At 34.5% G+C, this 20640-nt stretch overlaps 1 protein-coding gene across 2 annotated transcripts in view; it reads left to right on the top strand.

Annotated features, from left to right (window-relative positions):
- The window catches only part of LOC120426235 (kinesin-like protein CG14535), a 293320-nt gene that overhangs the window by 48148 nt on the left and 224532 nt on the right, over positions 1-20640 (top strand). For both annotated transcript variants that reach the window (XM_039590972.2, XM_052708688.1), the window contains exons 3-6: positions 4939-5182; positions 5608-5665; positions 9108-9648; positions 9717-10242. In XM_039590972.2, coding sequence (XP_039446906.2) covers positions 5028-5182; positions 5608-5665; positions 9108-9648; positions 9717-10242 — 1280 coding nt within the window. In that variant the 5' untranslated portion in view covers positions 4939-5027. The remainder of the gene's footprint in view (positions 1-4938; positions 5183-5607; positions 5666-9107; positions 9649-9716; positions 10243-20640) is intronic.

Here is a 20640-nt window from a genome sequence, read left to right as displayed (position 1 = left end):
ATTCAATCACAATTGATTCAACCGCAATTAATTCAATCACAATTGATTCAATCACAATTGATTCAATCACAATTCATTCAATCACAATTGATTCAATCACAATTGATTCAGTCATAATTGATTCAGTCATAATTGATTCAATCACAATTGATTCAATCACAATTGATTCAATCACAATTGATTCAATCACAATTGATTCAAACACGATTGATTCAATCACAATTGATTCAATCACAATTGATTCAATAACAATTGTTCCAATCACAATTGATCCAATCACAATTGATTCAATCACAATTGATTCAATCACAATTGATTCAATCACAATTGATTCAATCACAATTGATTCAATCACAATTGATTCAATCACAATTGATTCAATCACAATTGATTCAATCACAATTGATTCAATCAAAATTGATTCAATCATAATGTCAATCTCAATCTCAATCACAATCTCAATCACAATTGATTTAATCACAATTGATTGAATCACAATTGATTCAATCACAATTGATTGAATCACAATTGATTCAATCACAATTGATTGAATCACAATTGATTCAATCACAATTGATTCAATTAAAATTGATTCAATCACAATTGGTTAAGATTGAGATGAGATTGAGATGAGATTCAGATGAGATTCAGATGAGATTGAGATGAGATTGAGATGAGATTGAGATGAGATTGAGATGAGATTGAGATGAGATTGAGATGAGATTGAGATGAGATTGAGATGAGATTGAGATGAGATTGAGATGAGATTGAGATGAGATTGAGATGAGATTGAGATGAGATTGAGATGAGATTGAGATGAGATTGAGATGAGATTGAGATGAGATTGAGATGAGATTGAGATGAGATTGAGATGAGATTGAGATGAGATTGAGATGAGATTGAGATGAGATTGAGATGAGATTGAGATGAGATTGAAATGAGATTTAGTTTATTCTTCCGAGAATTTCCAAACCAATCCATTTTCGGTTCATTCCACCACAAAGTAACACATCGATCCAACTGTTTCGTTCCCATTTCGCTCCACCATTCACGATGCTTCTGCTCACTAGAAAACACTATCCAGATCCCGCCACCGATAGCTCAGCAGCATAACTCGTTCGGGAATTCCCAGGAATTTCAAAATCTGTTTATCTTCTAGTGTGGTCGCCGACGGCGGCAGCTTCAACTATTTCAGTCTTCTCCAGAAACAGACACTTTAAAATGTGCGCAAAATGTGGCTACGTTCACAAAACTTGGCGCAACACTTGACCTATCCCGCCTCAAGTGTGCCTTCTTATGGGTTTGGAGTTAAAGCAGAGAGTTTGCAACGAGTGCCATCTTGGTGGTTTTTCAATTAAACCATAAAAATGTGCGGGGAAGCAACATAAATCACGTGCATTTTATGGGAGTTTGAGGGGGAGATCGAGGATGGGTTGAGGGGCAGAACTATGCCACTCTTGAACTTACATCTTGATTGCCTAGTTTTGTGTTAATCTAAAAATGTTGTTATTTGAGGCTTGTGGTTTATTTCGAGATGTTTAAAAGAGGGGGATTGTGTGTTAAAGGGTTTTGCAGCATGGAGTGACACAAAAGTACTTCGAAGCTGGGTTTTGTTATGGACTAGAGGGGTGAGGTGATTTATTGATTTCAAGGTGCATTCGAAATTTATGAACTGCTGGAATAATTTATGTACTCTGCTGAGGCTCGGATAGTGCTAAAGAGTTGACAGGTGTTTAAATTGTTTTCGCAAACTAATCCAATGACAGACCTTTTTCAAAAGTACAAAAATGTAGAAAATTGTAGATTAAATATCCTCGAATGAAACCAAGATACACAATTAATTTCTGTGGCTTCTGTCAAGCAAATTAACCTCGTTGGACACCAATCAAGCTTATTGCCACTTTCGGACTCGCGATTACACGGGCAAAACTGCGCCAAAAAGCGCGCTTCGAGGTTCCCTCTCTTGAAGAGGGGAGGTCGGCTCGTAAAATCAACCAATAAAAGAAATATTTATTCCATTATGGATACCACAAAACTGGATATGCTACCCCCCAAAAATGACTGCAATGCCGTGACAATATGCATAAAGCAGCGCAACCAGAAGCGACTCCTCAGACGATCGTGAAATTTATCTGCTGGGCCGGAATGGACGACCCGCGATAAACGGCCAATTTGGGACATTTCTGCGCCGGGCCCGCGGGCGCGTGAATTCAATTAAATACTTGCCATTCGTCGTCGCGGTTATCTTAAGGCATAAATTACTTAGCCCCGGTCACGCAAGCCGAAATTAATTCGTCAATTTTGGTAAAGTTTTGAATATCGAAGAGTTAATTCATTGACGATCCACTTACGGAGCCCAATCTGTGCGCGATCGAACTCATCGTTAAGGCAAAACTTGTTTTATGGATTTAGATATCAACCGAGTCACGGGGTCTTTGGCTGAGAGAGGGTTTAAGTGCACTTGGATCATGTGGCCCGCCAATAAGTGTCATAAAGACGCTTGTGGCCGTAGCGGTCCCTTTCTTTGATTGGGGACACGGAATTGGCAATGTTTTTGAACAGGGTTGTTGCGGGAGATTGCATAACTTTTTGCCGGCTGTGGTTCAAATCTCATGTGATAACCTCAAAAATATCTGATTTCTTCAAATTTTCCTTGTTACTTACTGAACTCTAAAGATTTCAATATGAAAATAAAAACTTAATCTTTTTAATTATCTAAAGCAGTGTTCAGAAATGCTTACTTTCTGGAACATTATTTTGTAATTTCGCCGAATGTTTTTAAGATCAAGACGTGACACATTGACTTAAAGTTTGCAACATATCTCCGAAAACTGATCCCAGATGACTTCATCATCATTCCTGGGACATGGCAAAACATCAGTTCAATCTTTCAAGCGATAGACACGCTCCCATTTAGCTCCCTCTCTATCGTATTTCAAACACCCGCAACTGTCAGTAATTGAAATTTCACGGTACGTTCCGCCGTCGGGCAGCATCCGTAGAAACGGTCCGCGTGACATCATCAGCAAGCCACATTTCTCAACCCTATTGACGAGTCGTTTGAGAAAAATTTGGCAATTGATGGGATCGACATTCCCCTTGAATGGCAACCTAAGTGCGCGGAAGGTAGCTATTTGTGCAACTTCCGGTGGCACGTGTTCGAGGTTCAGGGTTCGTCGAAGAAAACAACTTTGATCGTGTGTGTGTGTGGAAAGAATAACTCCGACTTCAAACGCTCAACAACACGGTTTATGAACAGCATAAACAAACACGATAATTGTTTACGTTTGCTGGCTGACTGGCTGCCTGCCCTGAAGTTCATCTTTGGCGGGTCGGCGACTTCGTCGGGGGGCCACATTCATCATAAATATACAAATGAGTTCGTCTAGGGAAAGAATTGAGGTAGCAATTGTTGGACATCCGCAGACGGTTTGGACAGAATTCCAGGCACGTTTAGCCAGTTGGAAGGAAATCAATAAAGTCGTCTTGTTGATCTCGACTCGGGGTCGTGAGTCACCGAAAACACGCATTTGTCCTACTGTATCTCATACATCATATCGACGTTGTCGTGCTATCTTGTCGCACGTTGCTTTTTGACGTTTCGAGAAAAACGCGTTTTGATGTTTGACCTTGAATGAACAAAAACAAAGCACGCAATGTAAACAATAACAAACATGTTTTGGTTGAATTTAGATCCCGGAGTACCGAGTTATAATTACAAATGTTTACGGTAGTCGGGCTTGTACGTGTGTCAAACGGGTTCTGATCTGAAATCCCTTTGCCCGATTGTCGCACTTACATCAATTTTCAGAGTGTGTCAAGATGGCACAACAAGATTGAAACTTCTTTCATATGAAAAGTGACAAACATGCACGAAGTTTTTTCGGTATTTATTGAATATCTCAGAATTGGACTCGAATTTTGGGGTTCTGTGAAGATTGAAAGGTGAGGCATTGTGAGCTGCACAATATGGCGTTCTTAACTCAATTTGGCCCAAAATGCACGTGCGACATAATAGCACGGCATCGACGTTGGTTTAGGAATTTATAAAAATGTCGAAAAGGGCAAGTTGTTACAACACCAACAAATTTTGAAAGGCGCTCGCAGAAGTGGAGGATCAGGAGGGAATCAAAACAAAACAAAACAGCAGTAGAGAGGGAAACAGAGGCAAAGCATTAAAGCGAGCACTAATGCGACATACGATATGTACGAAAAAACACTTTCAAGAGAGAGAGGGGCGTTGAATATCTGGCCCAGGGTAGGTCGTGGCAGTTGGCAGCAGTAGTAGCTGTTGGACGATTGTTGATGATAAAGTTGACAGCGAATAGGCCTGGGAGTTATGACGAGAGAGTATCATGAACTATTGCCTGGGGGCAAAAACTGCTCTTGGTGTCAGTCAGTCAGTGGTTTGGTAATAGGAGGCGGTATTCTACTCTTTTTTTCTTTAGCTGCTGTTCAGGATTTTGGGGAGGAACGTCGACCACTTGAGGAAGTGTGAATATTAGTAGTGATTTGATGGAGGGGTATTAACTGTTACCGCGAAGATTGTCTTGTGTTGTTGGGTACGATAATATGTTTCATCTGTAGATATAATTGAAGAAATATTCAAGCTAGAAACATGACCTATGGTATTGCTGTCTTTAAATTCCAAAATTGTTGCATTTACGAACTCAATCCCAAATCAATTTGACTAAATTTGTAAAAGCGATGATTTCCAACATCAACAAAAAATAAAAATCTATATGTTTTCAATTTATACTGTACGTATTCCAGAATCTTCATAATTTGTAAAACAAGCTGATCACTGAATGCGTTTCTTGATTATTTATTTTTTTCAGTTTAAAGTCCAGTTTCCCCTTCTCCCTCAGCTCCTATTCATTGCAAACTTTTCCTTATCATTTAATTAATCTGCCCACCTTATATTTCGACCAATTCCAGACTGAATGATGCACCGACAACACCGTCCGATGCATAAATAGGCTTTACCACTTGGCAAGAGAGGGAGGTGCCAGGAAGTAGCCCTAGGAATGGACCGCAAGAATGGCGCCACCCGGAACCAGCAACCAGGACCAGGTCCAACGACGTCGACGCGCCGAAAACTGCCCGTCAAAACAAACATTCCCGCACTTCAGTCTCAACAGCAACAACAGCCTCCGCCGGTCATTCAACAAGAGACCAAAATGTGAGTAGAGAATCTCATCAGCCGCATCCCTGTACTGTCTGCTGCCGAGCATAAAACATAACCAACATGCGGAAAGAGGGAGAGGCCGAAATTTTAAAGATTAAAGCGAGCGAACGTAAACCACTTTAAAAACATCGCCGGCGATGTGCTCTGCCGGTTGCATGCCACGTAGGCGCTTTAATTTGAAAGTTTCAACTTTTGGCCTGGAAAACACACTCTCGCTCCTCTTGAACGGATTTTCCTTCCCTCGCACAGAGTTATAATTTTTCCCTGTTTTTTCACTTCTCCCGGCTTTTATGCAACATCACAACAAATGCAACCACAACAACTATGATGCACTACCCAAATGCAACGCTCTGGAACTCGGTGGCGTTTGCTGGTGAATTTTCATATACATACCAACAAAAACACCTACACAAATGCAGTGGAAAAGTCAGTTGCACGGCAAAGATGGAAAACGCGATGCAGCAGCAGCCTACATTCGTGAGTATTTTGAAGCGTGAAATGCAAACAGGAATTGTGAGGGTGGTATTCAGTTATCGTGATCAAATTAGGATAAAAAATATATTAAATAAAAACTTTTTTTTTATAAATATCTCAGCCTGATTTTTTTTATTTGGCTAAAATTTTGTGGGTGATTTATCCAAGACCAAAGAAGATATAAGGTACGTTTCTTTACAGATTTTTGGCAGCTGTCCAAACAAAAATGCTATGAACATTTCTGGAGTTTTTTTTTGAAAAGGTCCAATAAACCAAATTTGCAGTTTTTGTTTTTTGGGTGTTTTTGAAACCGCCTTGAGCCAGGGGTATGAAAAAATACTTAAAAAGCAAAAACTGAAAATTTGGTTAATTTGACCTTTTCAAAAAAAACTCCAGATTTGTTTTATCTATATGTTGAGATCGGTTTTCTTGATCGATTTGGTGATTTCACCGGGTATGTGGTCGTGCTTAATCATAACGATTCAAACAAAAACAAAAATTGCAATCTTATACAGAATCAAGATAAATTTTGGAAGGTTGCACATTTAATTGGTTGAATATTATATATCCTCTAAAATAGACGTGCAATTACCTTAAAATTATTTCAATCTCTTGCGTTTATTAAATTTTTAATACGTTTCAGCTGGTTTAAAAATATTTAGAATATAAATAAATATTACATTGTTTATATTTTCCATTGCAGTGTTCAAAGCATATTAATAATTTTTGTCTCTCCTCTTTCACACATAATAAAAAGTGTATTTTCCACTACGTGGAATAATCAATTTAAATGAAAATTTAGTTAACTTAAAGCAAGAAATCAATTAAATCTGACAAATCTCATGTAAAATAAGAAAATTCCATGTGATTTGATGTCTATTTTCTTGAAACTTGCATTTTAATTTGCATCATGTATTATAATACCTTCTAGTACATGATTTATCGTGTAATTCATTTTCTTTGGACCTCAACCTCGGCCAGAGTTGAGGGAATATGTTATTTTTAATATAAATAATCTTCTTAATTCGAACACAGTAAGATATTTTTGAATTTCAATAAACTTTTTGTGGTTTCTTTGGTAGCAGAATGATTTACTGTGCATACGAAAGAGACCAGGTGTTCATTTCCTTTTTGTTATTAGTATCGTTTACTACTTGCAGATTTCATTAGTGTTCTGTACTCGACTTTGTAAACTACTTTTCGATAACAAAATTGATTTTAATACAAAACAAATAAAAATATCTCGTTTTTGGCGTTACCAACAATTATGACATTGAAACAAATTTGTATGTAACTGCCAAATTCAATTTAGTTCAGCTTTTAAAAAAATATGATGCTGTTTAAATATTTGAGACAGGGTTTTTAGAACAACCCAGAGATTAAAAAATAGTCATAGCTACTTTCAAAAATTTCTGATCGGAAATTGAATTCAAAACTCTGACTTTATAGTACAAAATATTTTGTGTATCCACGGAACTGGTTTATGCAAAATAGTATAAATTTAATTTATTTAAAATATTTCTATGCATAAATGCGCATTATTATCCAAAAGGTAGGGCTAGTGATTTTTAACGGCAAAAAAAATAAATTTCGCGGCCAATTAAAAACATTGGCAATATCACGGTAGTCTGAAAGTTGTTTGGTTAATATTCAAAAATGTGTTTGTTTAGAAGAATTGTGTTAAGGAAAGTTACATTAAAAATAAGAAATATATGTATTACGGTACACAATATGTATATTTTTGATGAATAAATTTATATCAAATCTCACAAAATGTTTAACTGTTGAATTTACTATCCAGATTTTTCGTGAGACTTTAGAAGTTTGAGTATTGAATATACGAAGAACATTTGAATTCACCAAAAGTAGAATCAGTAAAATAGTTAAATAAAAGTGATTTTCAGCAAAAAGAGTCATTTGAAAAATGTTTTAAAAATTTTAAAAAATATATAATTTTGTATTAAATTTTAAAACAAAATAGAAAAAAAAGTTATTCTGTCTGAAATATACATATTATTTTGAATTTACCTCAAATTGTTCATGTTACTAAATTTGACAGCTATTTTTTAAAAATTGCTTTGAGTTTTCTTCATTTAATTTCACATTGTATTATCCATGGCAATTTACACTCTAAGCTCATTTTGCTGTTTATTTACATCTGATTACCTGCATTTCGTAAACCCGGGTCCGGTTGCACAGTGGTTAGCGTGGTAGCCTCTCACCCCAGTATGGCCTGGGTTCAATCCCAGACGGACCCGGTGGCATTTTTCGAGACGAGATTTGCCTGGTCACGCCTTCTATCGGATGGGGAAGTAAAACGTCGGTCCATTAGCGTAAAAGAGGTTTTGAGTGACTCACCACACATAACCTTCGGACGCCTAGAAATGAGCAGAAACTTGCAACAGAGCCCACAAAAGACCCGGGGGTCGTTAAAGTGGATTGCTTTGCTTTTTTTACCTGCATTTCGTGAAAGGTTTTTGATGAACATTATTAAATTAAAATAAGATTTTAATTTATTATGTAATAATTTTAAATTTATTTTGAAAACTTCCGTTATGCCTGCCATGCGGTTTGTTTCAATTCAATAATCAAAGTATTACACTAAGGAGCAATTTTTTGACAGATCATTTCGCATTTTGCGGTATTTCACGGTATTGACCAGATTTTACTGCCAACGGTGAATTTCACGGATTACACACAGACGAGACTTATTTTTTTACTCTTTTCGACAATTAGCAAACTTCCACAAAATTGTTTCATGTGTTTTTTTACACGATTTGACATGTTATCAACATGACTACACAGCAAAAAATCCGATGGTAAAATCGCATGCAAAAGCATGCACATCACCTTCGTCAAAATAAACACTTAATATTACACACTGCATGTACAATTTTTGCAAACACAAAAAAAAAGTTGCAACCGACGGGATTCAAACCCAGCACCAACATTAAGGACTGGCGCCTTAGCCCACTCGGCCATCAGACCGATGAAATGCTGCAAGGATAAACGCATATATGAGCTTAACATTTCGGTTAATACTGATGGGCTACATATTTCAGGGTGTAAAATCACATAAAATTGCATAAAATAATGCAATATTTATTTTACACCCAGGCCTTTTACACGCAGCTGGATTACTACTTTTTTAGCTGTGTATAACTCAGCAATTGAACCGCTTACTAAACTGTTTTTAAGAAAAGAAAAAAAAATGAAATAATGGAGGAATTTCATTACACGCAATTTTAAAGGCATTGAAACTGCAAAAACTCTAATCAAAAGTTTAAATTTTTCCTGTAAAAATGATAATAAATTCGCAAAAACGACTTTATATCAAAACTAAAATAAATTTAATTTTGACTGAATACCACCCCTCCGTCCTAGCCATTCCCGTCACATCGGGGCACGGCTCTCGCCTTTAATTAATATAAATTCATGCACACAGGCCTCCGTGCACCGGCCCCGCCAGATAGGCAGCACGATGGCGGCCATCAAGCGGACCGGTTCCGGCTCTCGGGCCGATCTGCAGCGGCACCACCATCACTTCCAGCAGCAGCAGCACCTTCTCCAGCAGCAACATCAGCAGCAGCTTCAGCAAAAATATGGCCACCTCGTTCTTCTTCGTCAAGACGACCCCTCCGCGGTGGGAAGGGTCGATCCGAACAATGCCGGAATATTTAATCAACCGATGCTGCTGCCACTGCCCGTCCAAATACCTGATCCATACGCTAATGCTGCCAGTCGACAGCCAGCAGCGTTGCCCGTTCAGCAGGTCGCATTTGAAAAGGCTGATTATCTGCAGAACAACGCAAAGACCGGTGTAAATCAAAAGCAGTCGACAACGACGATGGCGGGTGGTTCTCGGCTGCCAAAACAGCAACTGCCTCTTCCAACTGGTCTGGGCAATGGTGGTTCCAAAATGGCACCAAAGCTGCTGTTGGACATCTACGAGCGGCACTTGTTGAGCCAAACTGCGTTTGATGGAGGTATGATAAATTCTTTAGCCTTTTTTTAATAATTTTATTTAATTTAAACTATTATTTCATTTCCTCAGAAAACTGCACCAACGCAGCTCCGAGCAAAGAGTCCAACCGCCGGTCCAGCACCACCCTGAAACCTCAACCCACTGCCAAATTGATGCCAAAGGACAATTTATACGAATCGATTCGCAGCAATTATCATATCTACGAAAAAATCCCGGACACCGGTCCGGCGCCCTCCCGGCGAGGCCCGTGGCTCGAGCAGTACGTCCGACCTCCACCCCCGCTTCAACCCCGGCCCAAGTCCCTGCCGGTGGGGGCGATTCGCGAAAGCTCGACCACGGCGGCGCAACCAATTCCGTACAAACTGACCAGCCCGGATGTGCTGCGCGCCATGAAGAGTCCCATCGCGGCTAATCTGTCACCGATTGCGGAGAAACCTGGCGCAGCAGGTGCAACGGCGGTGCCAGTTTATGGGGGAGGAGGAGCGGCGGAGGGAAGGGGTGGGCACCACAATAAATCAGCTACCGTTACGGCGGATCAGATCAACATTGCCCTGGAGACGGCCAAAGCGTTCGCGACCGCGGCGTACATCGAAAGGTTAGTGAAAATTTAGTACTTTATAGGATTTTTTTTTGTAGTTTGGGGATCAAATATGATCATAAAAAACAAAAATGGATTTTTTTAAATTTTATTTCAAAGAAATGAAGAAAGGAAAAAAATAATCTGTTAAACAAATTAACGCTTCCCTCAAATAGACAAACCTGACCGAAAGGATTAGTTTTCCCTTGCCTGCCATTCGCGTCGTCGTGTTTACTTTCCCAGAAGAAAAGCCACTTTTGTTGGCAAAGGGCCCACACAATGCCCCTTAAGGAGAAAACCCCGACCGCGCCACGCCATAGGAAACGGCTCATTATGTGCGCATTAGAAGGCAATAAATTTGATTTTAATTGTGTTAAATTAATACCTTTGATCTTTTCAACGGCTTGCCGCCGCTCACTTGTTTTCCTCGGAACCGGGAAAACCAACTCTTTTTCCGTTGCGGTGGCGTTATATTTATAAATGGCACGAGGAGCAGCTCTCTTTTAACGATGCGCGCCTCTTTTCGGTGGTTTTGTGTGTCCACACGGCGTAGAGACACACTAGACTTGGCATCTAAGCCCTGCCGCTCGACTGTCTGATGTCTGACTTGTTTTGGAGTTTTTATTGTTTTTCACCGGAAAATTTGGCTCCGCGCTTTTGAGGAAAAAAGACGCTGACAACGCCGTGGCTGCAAGCAAACTCTTGTGATGGAATTCTGTTGTTCTGAAGTTCCGGTGATTCCAGCGATGCTCCATCGGAGGAAATCTTGCCCTCTAAAGTGGCCCACGGGAAGAGTAGTGGCCCTCTGCTGGTGAAATTTATTTCACTTCCAAATGTAACACGGCAACTGGAGGAATTATTCCCGACCAAAGGAAATTTATGGCCCCAGGTAGTAGTATTTCATTTTAATGGCTAGCACGACAGTTAAAGTGAATCGCTGCGGGATTTTGGGTTTTTGTAGGGCAGATGTAAAAGTGGTATTACAATGGATTTGTTGGTATGTTTGATTTTTGATATTTTTTAACAAAGGTTTAAATTTGTTTTTATCAGATAATATTATTAAAGTTATATTTTGTTTTATTCTAAAAACCTGATCGATTTCCTTCTAATTTTAATTATTTCCTATAATTTTTTTTTGTATGCATGCCATCAAATCGGGGGTCCAATCTATATATATAAAAAATTTCGACGGTTTTGTTCGAACGCGAATCAATTCAACACGGAACGTCGGATCGAGGTGCTCTTTGTTGTGTTGGGTTCGTATAAGTCCAATAAAGGTTCTTACGCCAAAAAGTTACAACTTTTGCCACTCTTGAACCTATTCCGGAAAATCTGCAGATTGTATGGAGAAAGTTACGGAAAATCATATTTTGATCACAGAAGGCTGAATAAGCAAAAAATCACAAACGTCAGCAAACGAAAAAAAGGCAAAACGAAGTTTGTCGGGAAAGGCTAGTTTTACATAAAAGTTCCTTTGATATCTAATGTCTCTTTGGCTGCAAACTTTTGAAATACACGACTTTTTTATATGGAATGGAAGGCCCGCTCTTCCTTCACAAGATACCGTAAACCCGGTGACTTTGATAGGATTTCAATTTGTTTTTAGAATATTTTCCAACAGGTAAGGTTTTTCTCAAGATTATTATTTTTAAAACATGTACTGGGGTAGGCCACACAAAGTCCATGCACTATTTTAGAAAAAAAAAGTTTTTTCAATAGTGTTTAGAAAAATAGTTTAAAAATAGTAGTTTTAATTACGGTGTGACTTTGATAGTCATAGTTTTTCTTGTTAAAATCATATTTAAGATGTTCAAACTTTATTTGTACGTTAAATGTAACATCACTAAAGTAGCTGATATAGCTTGTAAAAAAAAACAATGTTTATGTCAAGTTAACTTAGTCTATAAGCTTTTTCACAAAATACATATAAATTTTAAATAAAATTGGTAAAAAGTTGGAATTTTGCCTGAAATTTGTTAAAACTAGTTATGTTTATAAAATTATCGATTTATATTGCATTTTATACTGAATCCGAAGCACGAATCACAAGTTTTCACATTTTACATGAAATTTGTTCAACTGAAATTGCCTATAAATTTGATTTTTTTTTAATTGTGTTTCAAAAACACATATTATTTATTATTTACAAACATATTTAGCCTTCTCCTAGTGGAAAATTGTCCAAAGAATCCGAAAATGCTTTCCGTTTTCCGTTAAAAAATCATGTCCATTGAGAAAATCATGACACTTTCAGAAGTTAAAAAATGACTTCCATCAACAATTTTCTTAACTATAGTTAACTAACTTTATAAACCTTTCAAAAATTTATGAAAAGTTCTTCTTGAGGTACTTTGAACACTTCTCTACCACGGTCAGTATGTTTCTGAACCATTCCTTACGTATTTTAATTGTACTCTTCATTTTGCGGAAAAATCGCAAACCTATCAAAGTCACCCCGGCTATCAAAGTCACCCCGTTTTACGGTACCGATAAATGGAGCTCAAATTAGTCATTAGGGACAAAAGTTACCTCTTAGGACAGATTTTAGCCAAATAAAAAAATAAAATAAAAATAAAAAAAAATAACATGTATTTTTGCACTTTCATGCATTTTACAAAATTTCATTCCTTAGACCACCTTAGGAAAATACGTTAAACTTTTGCTTGATGCTTGAAATTTCAGATTTAGTTTTTTTTTCTCCCTCCTATTGAGCTTAACCAGGGTCTAGGGACGAAAACTTTCAATAAAATGTTTATGATCCTTACTTGTTTGCAATTTAAATAAAATACTTGAAAAATTGAATAAAAGCAGAACAAGGAAGAAAAAATTATGATGATTGCCTTCCTTCTTCCGTTAAATTCAATCTACAACAAAGATTTTTTTTGTTAATTATGTAAACTCTCAAGTAGCAAACAACTGACTATTTGACCAAAATAGTTAAACAATAGTTATTACAACTGTTGAAAAACAAGTTTGCTACATGGGCTGACTCTGAAATATGAAATCTTTTAGTAAGAAAACCACAAAAAAAAAACTTTTATAGCCCTATGGTGGCAGAATGTTATTTTTGCAAATGGGACATTTATGCGGTCAGCAGAAGTTGTTAAATTGTTATTATTTCAATCTTTGCCCGTGAATTTACCAAATAAATAAAATAAGTTACGTAACTTTTTTCAAATATAATTATTTTTTTTATTATATTTTTCCTGTAATTACTCCAAAATAGTTAAGACAAAACTGCCCATAATTGAAAATTCGGTTATTATGCCAAATCAAGTATTCCGAGAAAAACGCGTTTTAGTGTTTGTCGCAAAATCTCCTTCAAGGCAATTTCCCACAAGAGAGGCATATTAGCCGTTTGGTTTTTCGTATCGGCAGCCAAATCTAAACACTATTTTAGTGAAATTCAAGTTTCAGAAGATGCGTTGAAACATCCTCTACCACCTGGTGCTAATATCTCGTTTTTGCCAAAAGTGGATATTAGCCGTTTTTTCAATGGTGGGCAGAAAACATCATCATATAAAAACACATTTTTTTTATATAGAAACAGATATTAGAAAAAGTTTCCTCCGTAAACGTTATGTTGTATGGAACTCGGTTAACTTCGTTGGATACATGTACAACTCGTGCTGAAAAATCATCTTTTTGCGACTTGTTGCATAAACTACTATTAATGCTCACTGTTTGAAAATGCCTGAAAAATCTGAGATGATTATTTAATTTTTTTTAAATCATATTTTAAATGGATTACTTTTGAAAACGTGTACAAAAAGATACTATCCGCATTTAATATTTTAGAAATATTTTTTAATTAAATGTTATTTTTTTACATTGAAAAACCTACGAACGAATAGTTTTCAAAATATTGTCAGTTGAAAATAAGAGGCTGATTAGGTGACTCTTAAAAAAAAACTCATTCTCATCGGTTCACATTCTTTGTGAGGCTGTATTTTAGAAACTTATTGTCTGATTTTTAAAGTCTCAGAGCGAAAATTGTTGGAAATTTTCAGGGATGATTTTTTTTTCTTAAAGTTACGAAAAGCGTTTATTTATTCCAAAAATAAAACATATAGGTAACTATAACTCCAAAACGGTGCAATTTATCAAAAATTTGCTAGAGTACTTTTCAATCGCTAGTTTGGTTTAGTATCTTAAAAAAATCTTTAAAATTCAATTGATCACGTTTTCAATATTGAAAAAACATTTTTCGAATCAAAAAAAAAAACTAATGATGCAAAATTGCTTCTTTTGCCAAAGAGAATGTATGAACAATGTTTCATAAAAAAAAATAAATCAAATATCGCCAAATAATTTGCGAAAATCTAGAGAACTACTCATAACCAATTCATTATTATTAAAATAATTTCACCTCTTGAATCAAAGTACCGTCGGTGGGGGTGACTGTGGGTCAAAAAACATACATCTCCCGCGATTTCTAAGAACGTAACAACAATAATGTAAATGATATCGATGAATCGTTAAAAACATAGGGTTGTTCTTAGATTGTTTACCAAACTTTTCCCAAAATATGGTGGCATTTGATTAATTCTACCAATCGTTTGAAAATTGACCCAATCTCACTCCTTAAAGGGGGTGACATTATGTTAAATGAAACTAAATTGAATTCGAAGAATGGATCAAAACAAGTAATTTAATTTTGGTCAAAAACGTACCTTCAATTAAGACAGCTCTGCCAAAATGACACGATTTGTTCTAGAAACGTGATTTTCTCAGCAAAGTTTTCTATGGATGACCTCTACACAACCCTATAAACAGATTCAAGTTTCATTGAAAAGAACCTCGGAGTAGCAGCTCATTGGCAGTCAACCATGCTCATTCTCATTAAAGTTTCATTGAAAAGAACCTGAGAAATTGCAAAATCCGTAAAAATTCACTTTGATCCAATGTTACCCTCACTGACGATAGTAAAATTAAAATTACTCTTTCGAATAATTGATTTGATATGCAGCCTTCCAAAGAAATTGCATGTTTTCTTTCATGCTCTAATGGTTTATGGTTGCATTCGACGGGTAATTTTTCAGAATGCAACTAAAACAACTGTTTATAAAGTTAACAAGCTTAAGACTGAGAAACAAGACAATATATATTGTGTTGAAAATACTGCTTGTGAGAAAATCATGTTGAATCTCAATATACTTTAATATTGTTTTTTTGTTTTTAACAAAATGCTATTTATTTTAAAACTAACGTTTATAATCATCATCATCACTAGACACAAAATTTCCTCTAACAACATAAGAACCTCTCATCACAAATCTCACTAATCAGCCTCCTACCTCGTGATGGATCAGGTTCCACATTCAACAAACACAAATCGCTGAAAAACAAGTGGAAAAACGCATCCTCACCCGTCACGTCACACCCCATAACACTCAAGTGTTTATTTTCCTCCCGTCAGCATTTCTTTTACCGCTGTGTCGTCTGTTGACATAAATGTCTCAAAATAAAGCAGCAATAGCAACAGAAAGGCAACGGTGCTGACTTTTTGGCTGACTGAGCGAGTCGCGCGTCAACCCAATAAATAACATAAATGTTTCCCATAATGAACCCGACACACATTGGTTCGATTTGTTAGCTCGTCTCGGAAAACCAGCAGGGTTTCGGTGCGGGTGCATCACGCTAGTACAAGTATTTAGCGATGTTTGTAAGCAAAGCCAAACTGCTAATCTGACGGAAAGTTTGAAATTTGGTTTCTGAAATTTTCTTGTATTGAGGAAAAGAATACTAGTTATATTTATTTTCTAACTATTTTGTATATTTCATGATTTTTTTCAATTTTTGCTTTCAGTTAGCTCCCTCCGCTGGTGGCAAACACATTTCACACTGCGTTTCGTTAAGTCAAGTGCCATTCAGAGAAACAACCAAAGAACAGACACACACTCACGTGTCGCCCCGGTGTAACAAGGTTCTAATTTTGGAGTGAAATTAGTTACGCCAACAAAGCATCAAAACATAATACCCCGAACAACACCAAACGACATGCCACAATAAATTTACACACTGAAGAGTCTTTGGTTCGATTCAATTAGACACTTCCGTCGTGGTCCGCCCCCTTCGCCACCCGTTTCGACGTTTGCGAGAGAGAAGGGGGGAAAAGTGGGAAAATCTTGACACCCACAACTAACCGGCGAGGCGAGGAAAATGCCTGCGGTGAAAGTTTTGATTCGGTTTGTGCTCTGCTCAGCTCGAAAACTTGCCTCATTGTTAGTTTATTGAATTGCTGTGGGAGAGTGGGAGTCACGGGAAAATTGGTTTTCCATCAACCCTTTTGACCGAGGGAGAGGGAATTCAGGAATGTGGAGGTAGTGAGGAGTTTTGGGTCAGTTTGTTAGCAGGGACTGTTTGTCACGCATGATGTCATCTCTTTTTCACATTTTTTGTGGTAGGCAGTAATTTGTTGTCGTCATTAAGGTTATTTATTGTGTTCTCTCTTGAGGCCTGGATTGCACAATTCTATGTTAAAGCGCAAAATTATGTTTTAAAAATAAACATGATTTTCCTCTACACAGCAAAAATCTGGAGGTGAATTTGCATGCAAAGGCATTTTACATTTTTACGTTTTTACATTTTTACATTTTTACATTTTTACATTTTTACATTTTTACATTTTTACATTTTTACATTTTTACATTTTTACATTTTTATATTTTTACATTTTTAAATTTTTACATTTTTTCATTTTTACATTTTTAAATTTTTACATTATTACATTTTTACATTTTTACATTTTTACATTTTTACATTTTTACATTTTTACATTTTTACATTTTTACATTTTTACATTTTTACATTTTTACATTTTTACATTTTTACATTTTTACATTTTTACATTTTTACATTTTTACATTTTTACATTTTTACATTTTTACATTTTTACATTTTTACATTTTTACATTTTTACATTTTTACATTTTTACATTTTTACATTTTTACATTTTTACATTTTTACATTTTACATTTTTACATTTTTACATTTTTACATTTTTACATTTTTACATTTTTACATTTTTACATTTTTACATTTTTACATTTTTACATTTTTACATTTTTACATTTTTACATTTTTACATTTTTACATTTTTACATTTTTACATTTTTACATTTTTACATTTTTACATTTTTTTACATTTTTACATTTTTACATTTTTACATTTTTACATTTTTACATTTTTACATTTTTTACATTTTTACATTTTTACATTTTTACATTTTTACATTTTTACATTTTTACATTTTTACATTTTTACATTTTTACATTTTTACATTTTTACATTTTTACATTTTTACATTTTTACATTTTTACATTTTTACATTTTTACATTTTTACATTTTTACATTTTTACATTTTTACATTTTTACATTTTTACATTTTTACATTTTTACATTTTTACATTTTTACATTTTTACATTTTTACATTTTTACATTTTTACATTTTTACATTTTTACATTTTTACATTTTTACATTTTTACATTTTTACATTTTTACATTTTTACATTTTTACATTTTTACATTTTTACATTTTTACATTTTTACATTTTTACATTTTTACATTTTTACATTTTTACATTTTTACATTTTTACATTTTTACATTTTTACATTTTTACATTTTTACATTTTTACATTTTTACATTTTTACATTTTTACATTTTTACATTTTTACATTTTAACATTTTAACATTTTTACATTTTTACATTTTAACATTTTTACATTTTTACATTTTTACATTTTTACATTTTTACATTTTTACATTTTTACATTTTTACATTTTTACATTTTTACATTTTTACATTTTTACATTTTTACATTTTTACATTTTTACATTTTTACATTTTTACATTTTTACATTTTTACATTTTTACATTTTTACATTTTTACATTTTTACATTTTTACATTTTTACATTTTTACATTTTTACATTTTTACATTTTTACATTTTTACATTTTTACATTTTTACATTTTTACATTTTTACATTTTTACATTTTTACATTTTTACATTTTTACATTTTTACATTTTTACATTTTTACATTTTTACATTTTTACATTTTTACATTTTTACATTTTTACATTTTTACATTTTTACATTTTTACATTTTTACATTTTTACATTTTTACATTTTTACATTTTTACATTTTTACATTTTTACATTTTTACATTTTTACATTTTTACATTTTTACATTTTTACATTTTTACATTTTTACATTTTTACATTTTTACATTTTTACATTTTTACATTTTTACATTTTTACATTTTTACATTTTTACATTTTTACATTTTTACATTTTTACATTTTTACATTTTTACATTTTTACATTTTTACATTTTTACATTTTTACATTTTTACATTTTTACATTTTTACATTTTTACATTTTTACATTTTTACATTTTTACATTTTTACATTTTTACATTTTTACATTTTTACATTTTTACATTTTTACATTTTTACATTTTTACATTTTTACATTTTTACATTTTTACATTTTTACATTTTTACATTTTTACATTTTTACATTTCTACATTTTTACATTTTTACATTTTTACATTTTTACATTTTTACATTTTTACATTTTTAACTTTGCCGTTTGCAATGGCCTAACTGAGAATTTATTTTAAATTTAATTAATTTTTTAACGATTTTTGCAATGTTGTGAAACATTTTTACAAATTGCAATTAAAAACGTTTTTATTATTGATATGGAACTAATACCAATTTTTTACCTGCCAAAGAAACGTGCATTTCTCTTTTTAACTCCCAGGTTATAAATGTCAAGGCATGGTTTAAATCGGAGAGTTCACCAGGGTTCATAACCTTTTCCATAAAGTGCAACAATTTATCTCCTCCTGCAGCCATATAAATGCATCAGAACCCCATTTTGACAAACCCTTGTCTCAACCAGACAGAACCCCACATGGATCCCATCATCCGCCGCCGCAGCGAAAATAACCCAAAACGACTCTTTTCCACTTAGTCCCCTCGGGTAAGACTTTGTTAAGTAAGTGCTAATAAGTGGAAAACAAAGAATTGCCAGCCATAAATCATGAGCTTTTTAATTTCATCCTACCCCCTTCTCTACCCCGAAGTCAGTCACATGCACTCAGCGGAAAGAGGTATTCCCGGCCTGGAAAAGTGTCCCTTTTCGAGAATGCACAACTCCCTCGGTGAAGATGAGCTGGCAAAATTTTCATATGCTCTCTCACAAACAGACACGCAATTAACAGCATTTATCATTCCATCTCGGGGGAAAGCGCCAAGGCTGTTTGTTTTTCATTTCACACTTGACTTAATGCGAAACGTATTAATTCGGTGAATATTAGAGGGATATCTTGCGGTTGACTTTTGGGTTTAGTTTGAATTTAAACATTTTCTGGAATTTGCCTACCGGAATGTACAAATGTATGAAATTTATTTCGAATATTTTACTCTGAAAAAAAAAAACTGAAAAAAATAACAGGTCACACAACTTGGGACAGACGATAAATTTACCACCATTTTGTTGTGACATTCATAGAATATTTTAACGACGACATTCCGGAAAACTTTCAAGTGGCGGTGAAAAAAAAAAAAACTGTTGGTTCGGCCAGTCAACTACATTCGTTCCCATTTCGCCATAATATGACGTACAAGTACGCGGAACGGCACGCGGAAATGTTGGGGAAGGCATTTCGAAATTGCTGTTTTACATCTCATTCCAAAAACGAGCATAAATTCATATTCTTGTCGGCGCAATGTTCGCGCTGACATTATGTTGTGCGTGGAGGGTTTTTTTTGCAGGTGGTCTCGTAACTGTTGGTAGTTTTAAAATTTGTTATTGCTTTTTTTGTTTTTGAAGTTTTTTTTTGTGCAGCAAAGAAATTTAATTTTGTTCTTAAATTTAATCGATTTAATGTTGTGGAATTCATAATTATTCCTCAATTGCGTTTTTAAATATCGTGTAGAACAAAACTTTTCTCAAACTTTAATTATTTTTTTGATATCTGTATTCAACAAAATTATTGGACATGATCTAGAGAATAAAATGAATACCTTTTAAGCTTCAACAAAAGCTGCTGAGCAATTTTCTGAGATTTCAGTCATTCGATTTTTTTTGTATATTTTAATCCGGCTGAAATTTATTTGGTGCCTTCGGTATTCCCAAAGAAGCCATTTTGCATCATTAGTTTGTCCATATAATTTTCCATACAAATTTGGCAGCTGTCCATCCAAAAATGATGTATGAAAATTCAAAAATCAGTATTTTATGAAGGGATTTTTTGATCGATTTGGTGTCTACAGCAAAGTTGTAGATATGGATAAGGACAACACTGGAGAAAATGATACACGGTATTTTTTTTTGGTTGATTTTTTTCTTCTTTTTTTGTCAGTTAAAATTAAATTGCAAAAATGA

Source organism: Culex pipiens, chromosome 2 (genome assembly GCF_016801865.2).
Source record: "Culex pipiens pallens isolate TS chromosome 2, TS_CPP_V2, whole genome shotgun sequence".
Lineage (NCBI taxonomy): Eukaryota > Metazoa > Arthropoda > Insecta > Diptera > Culicidae > Culex > Culex pipiens.
Note: the sequence above shows the minus strand (reverse complement) of the source record. Positions and strands in the feature narration are given on the sequence as shown.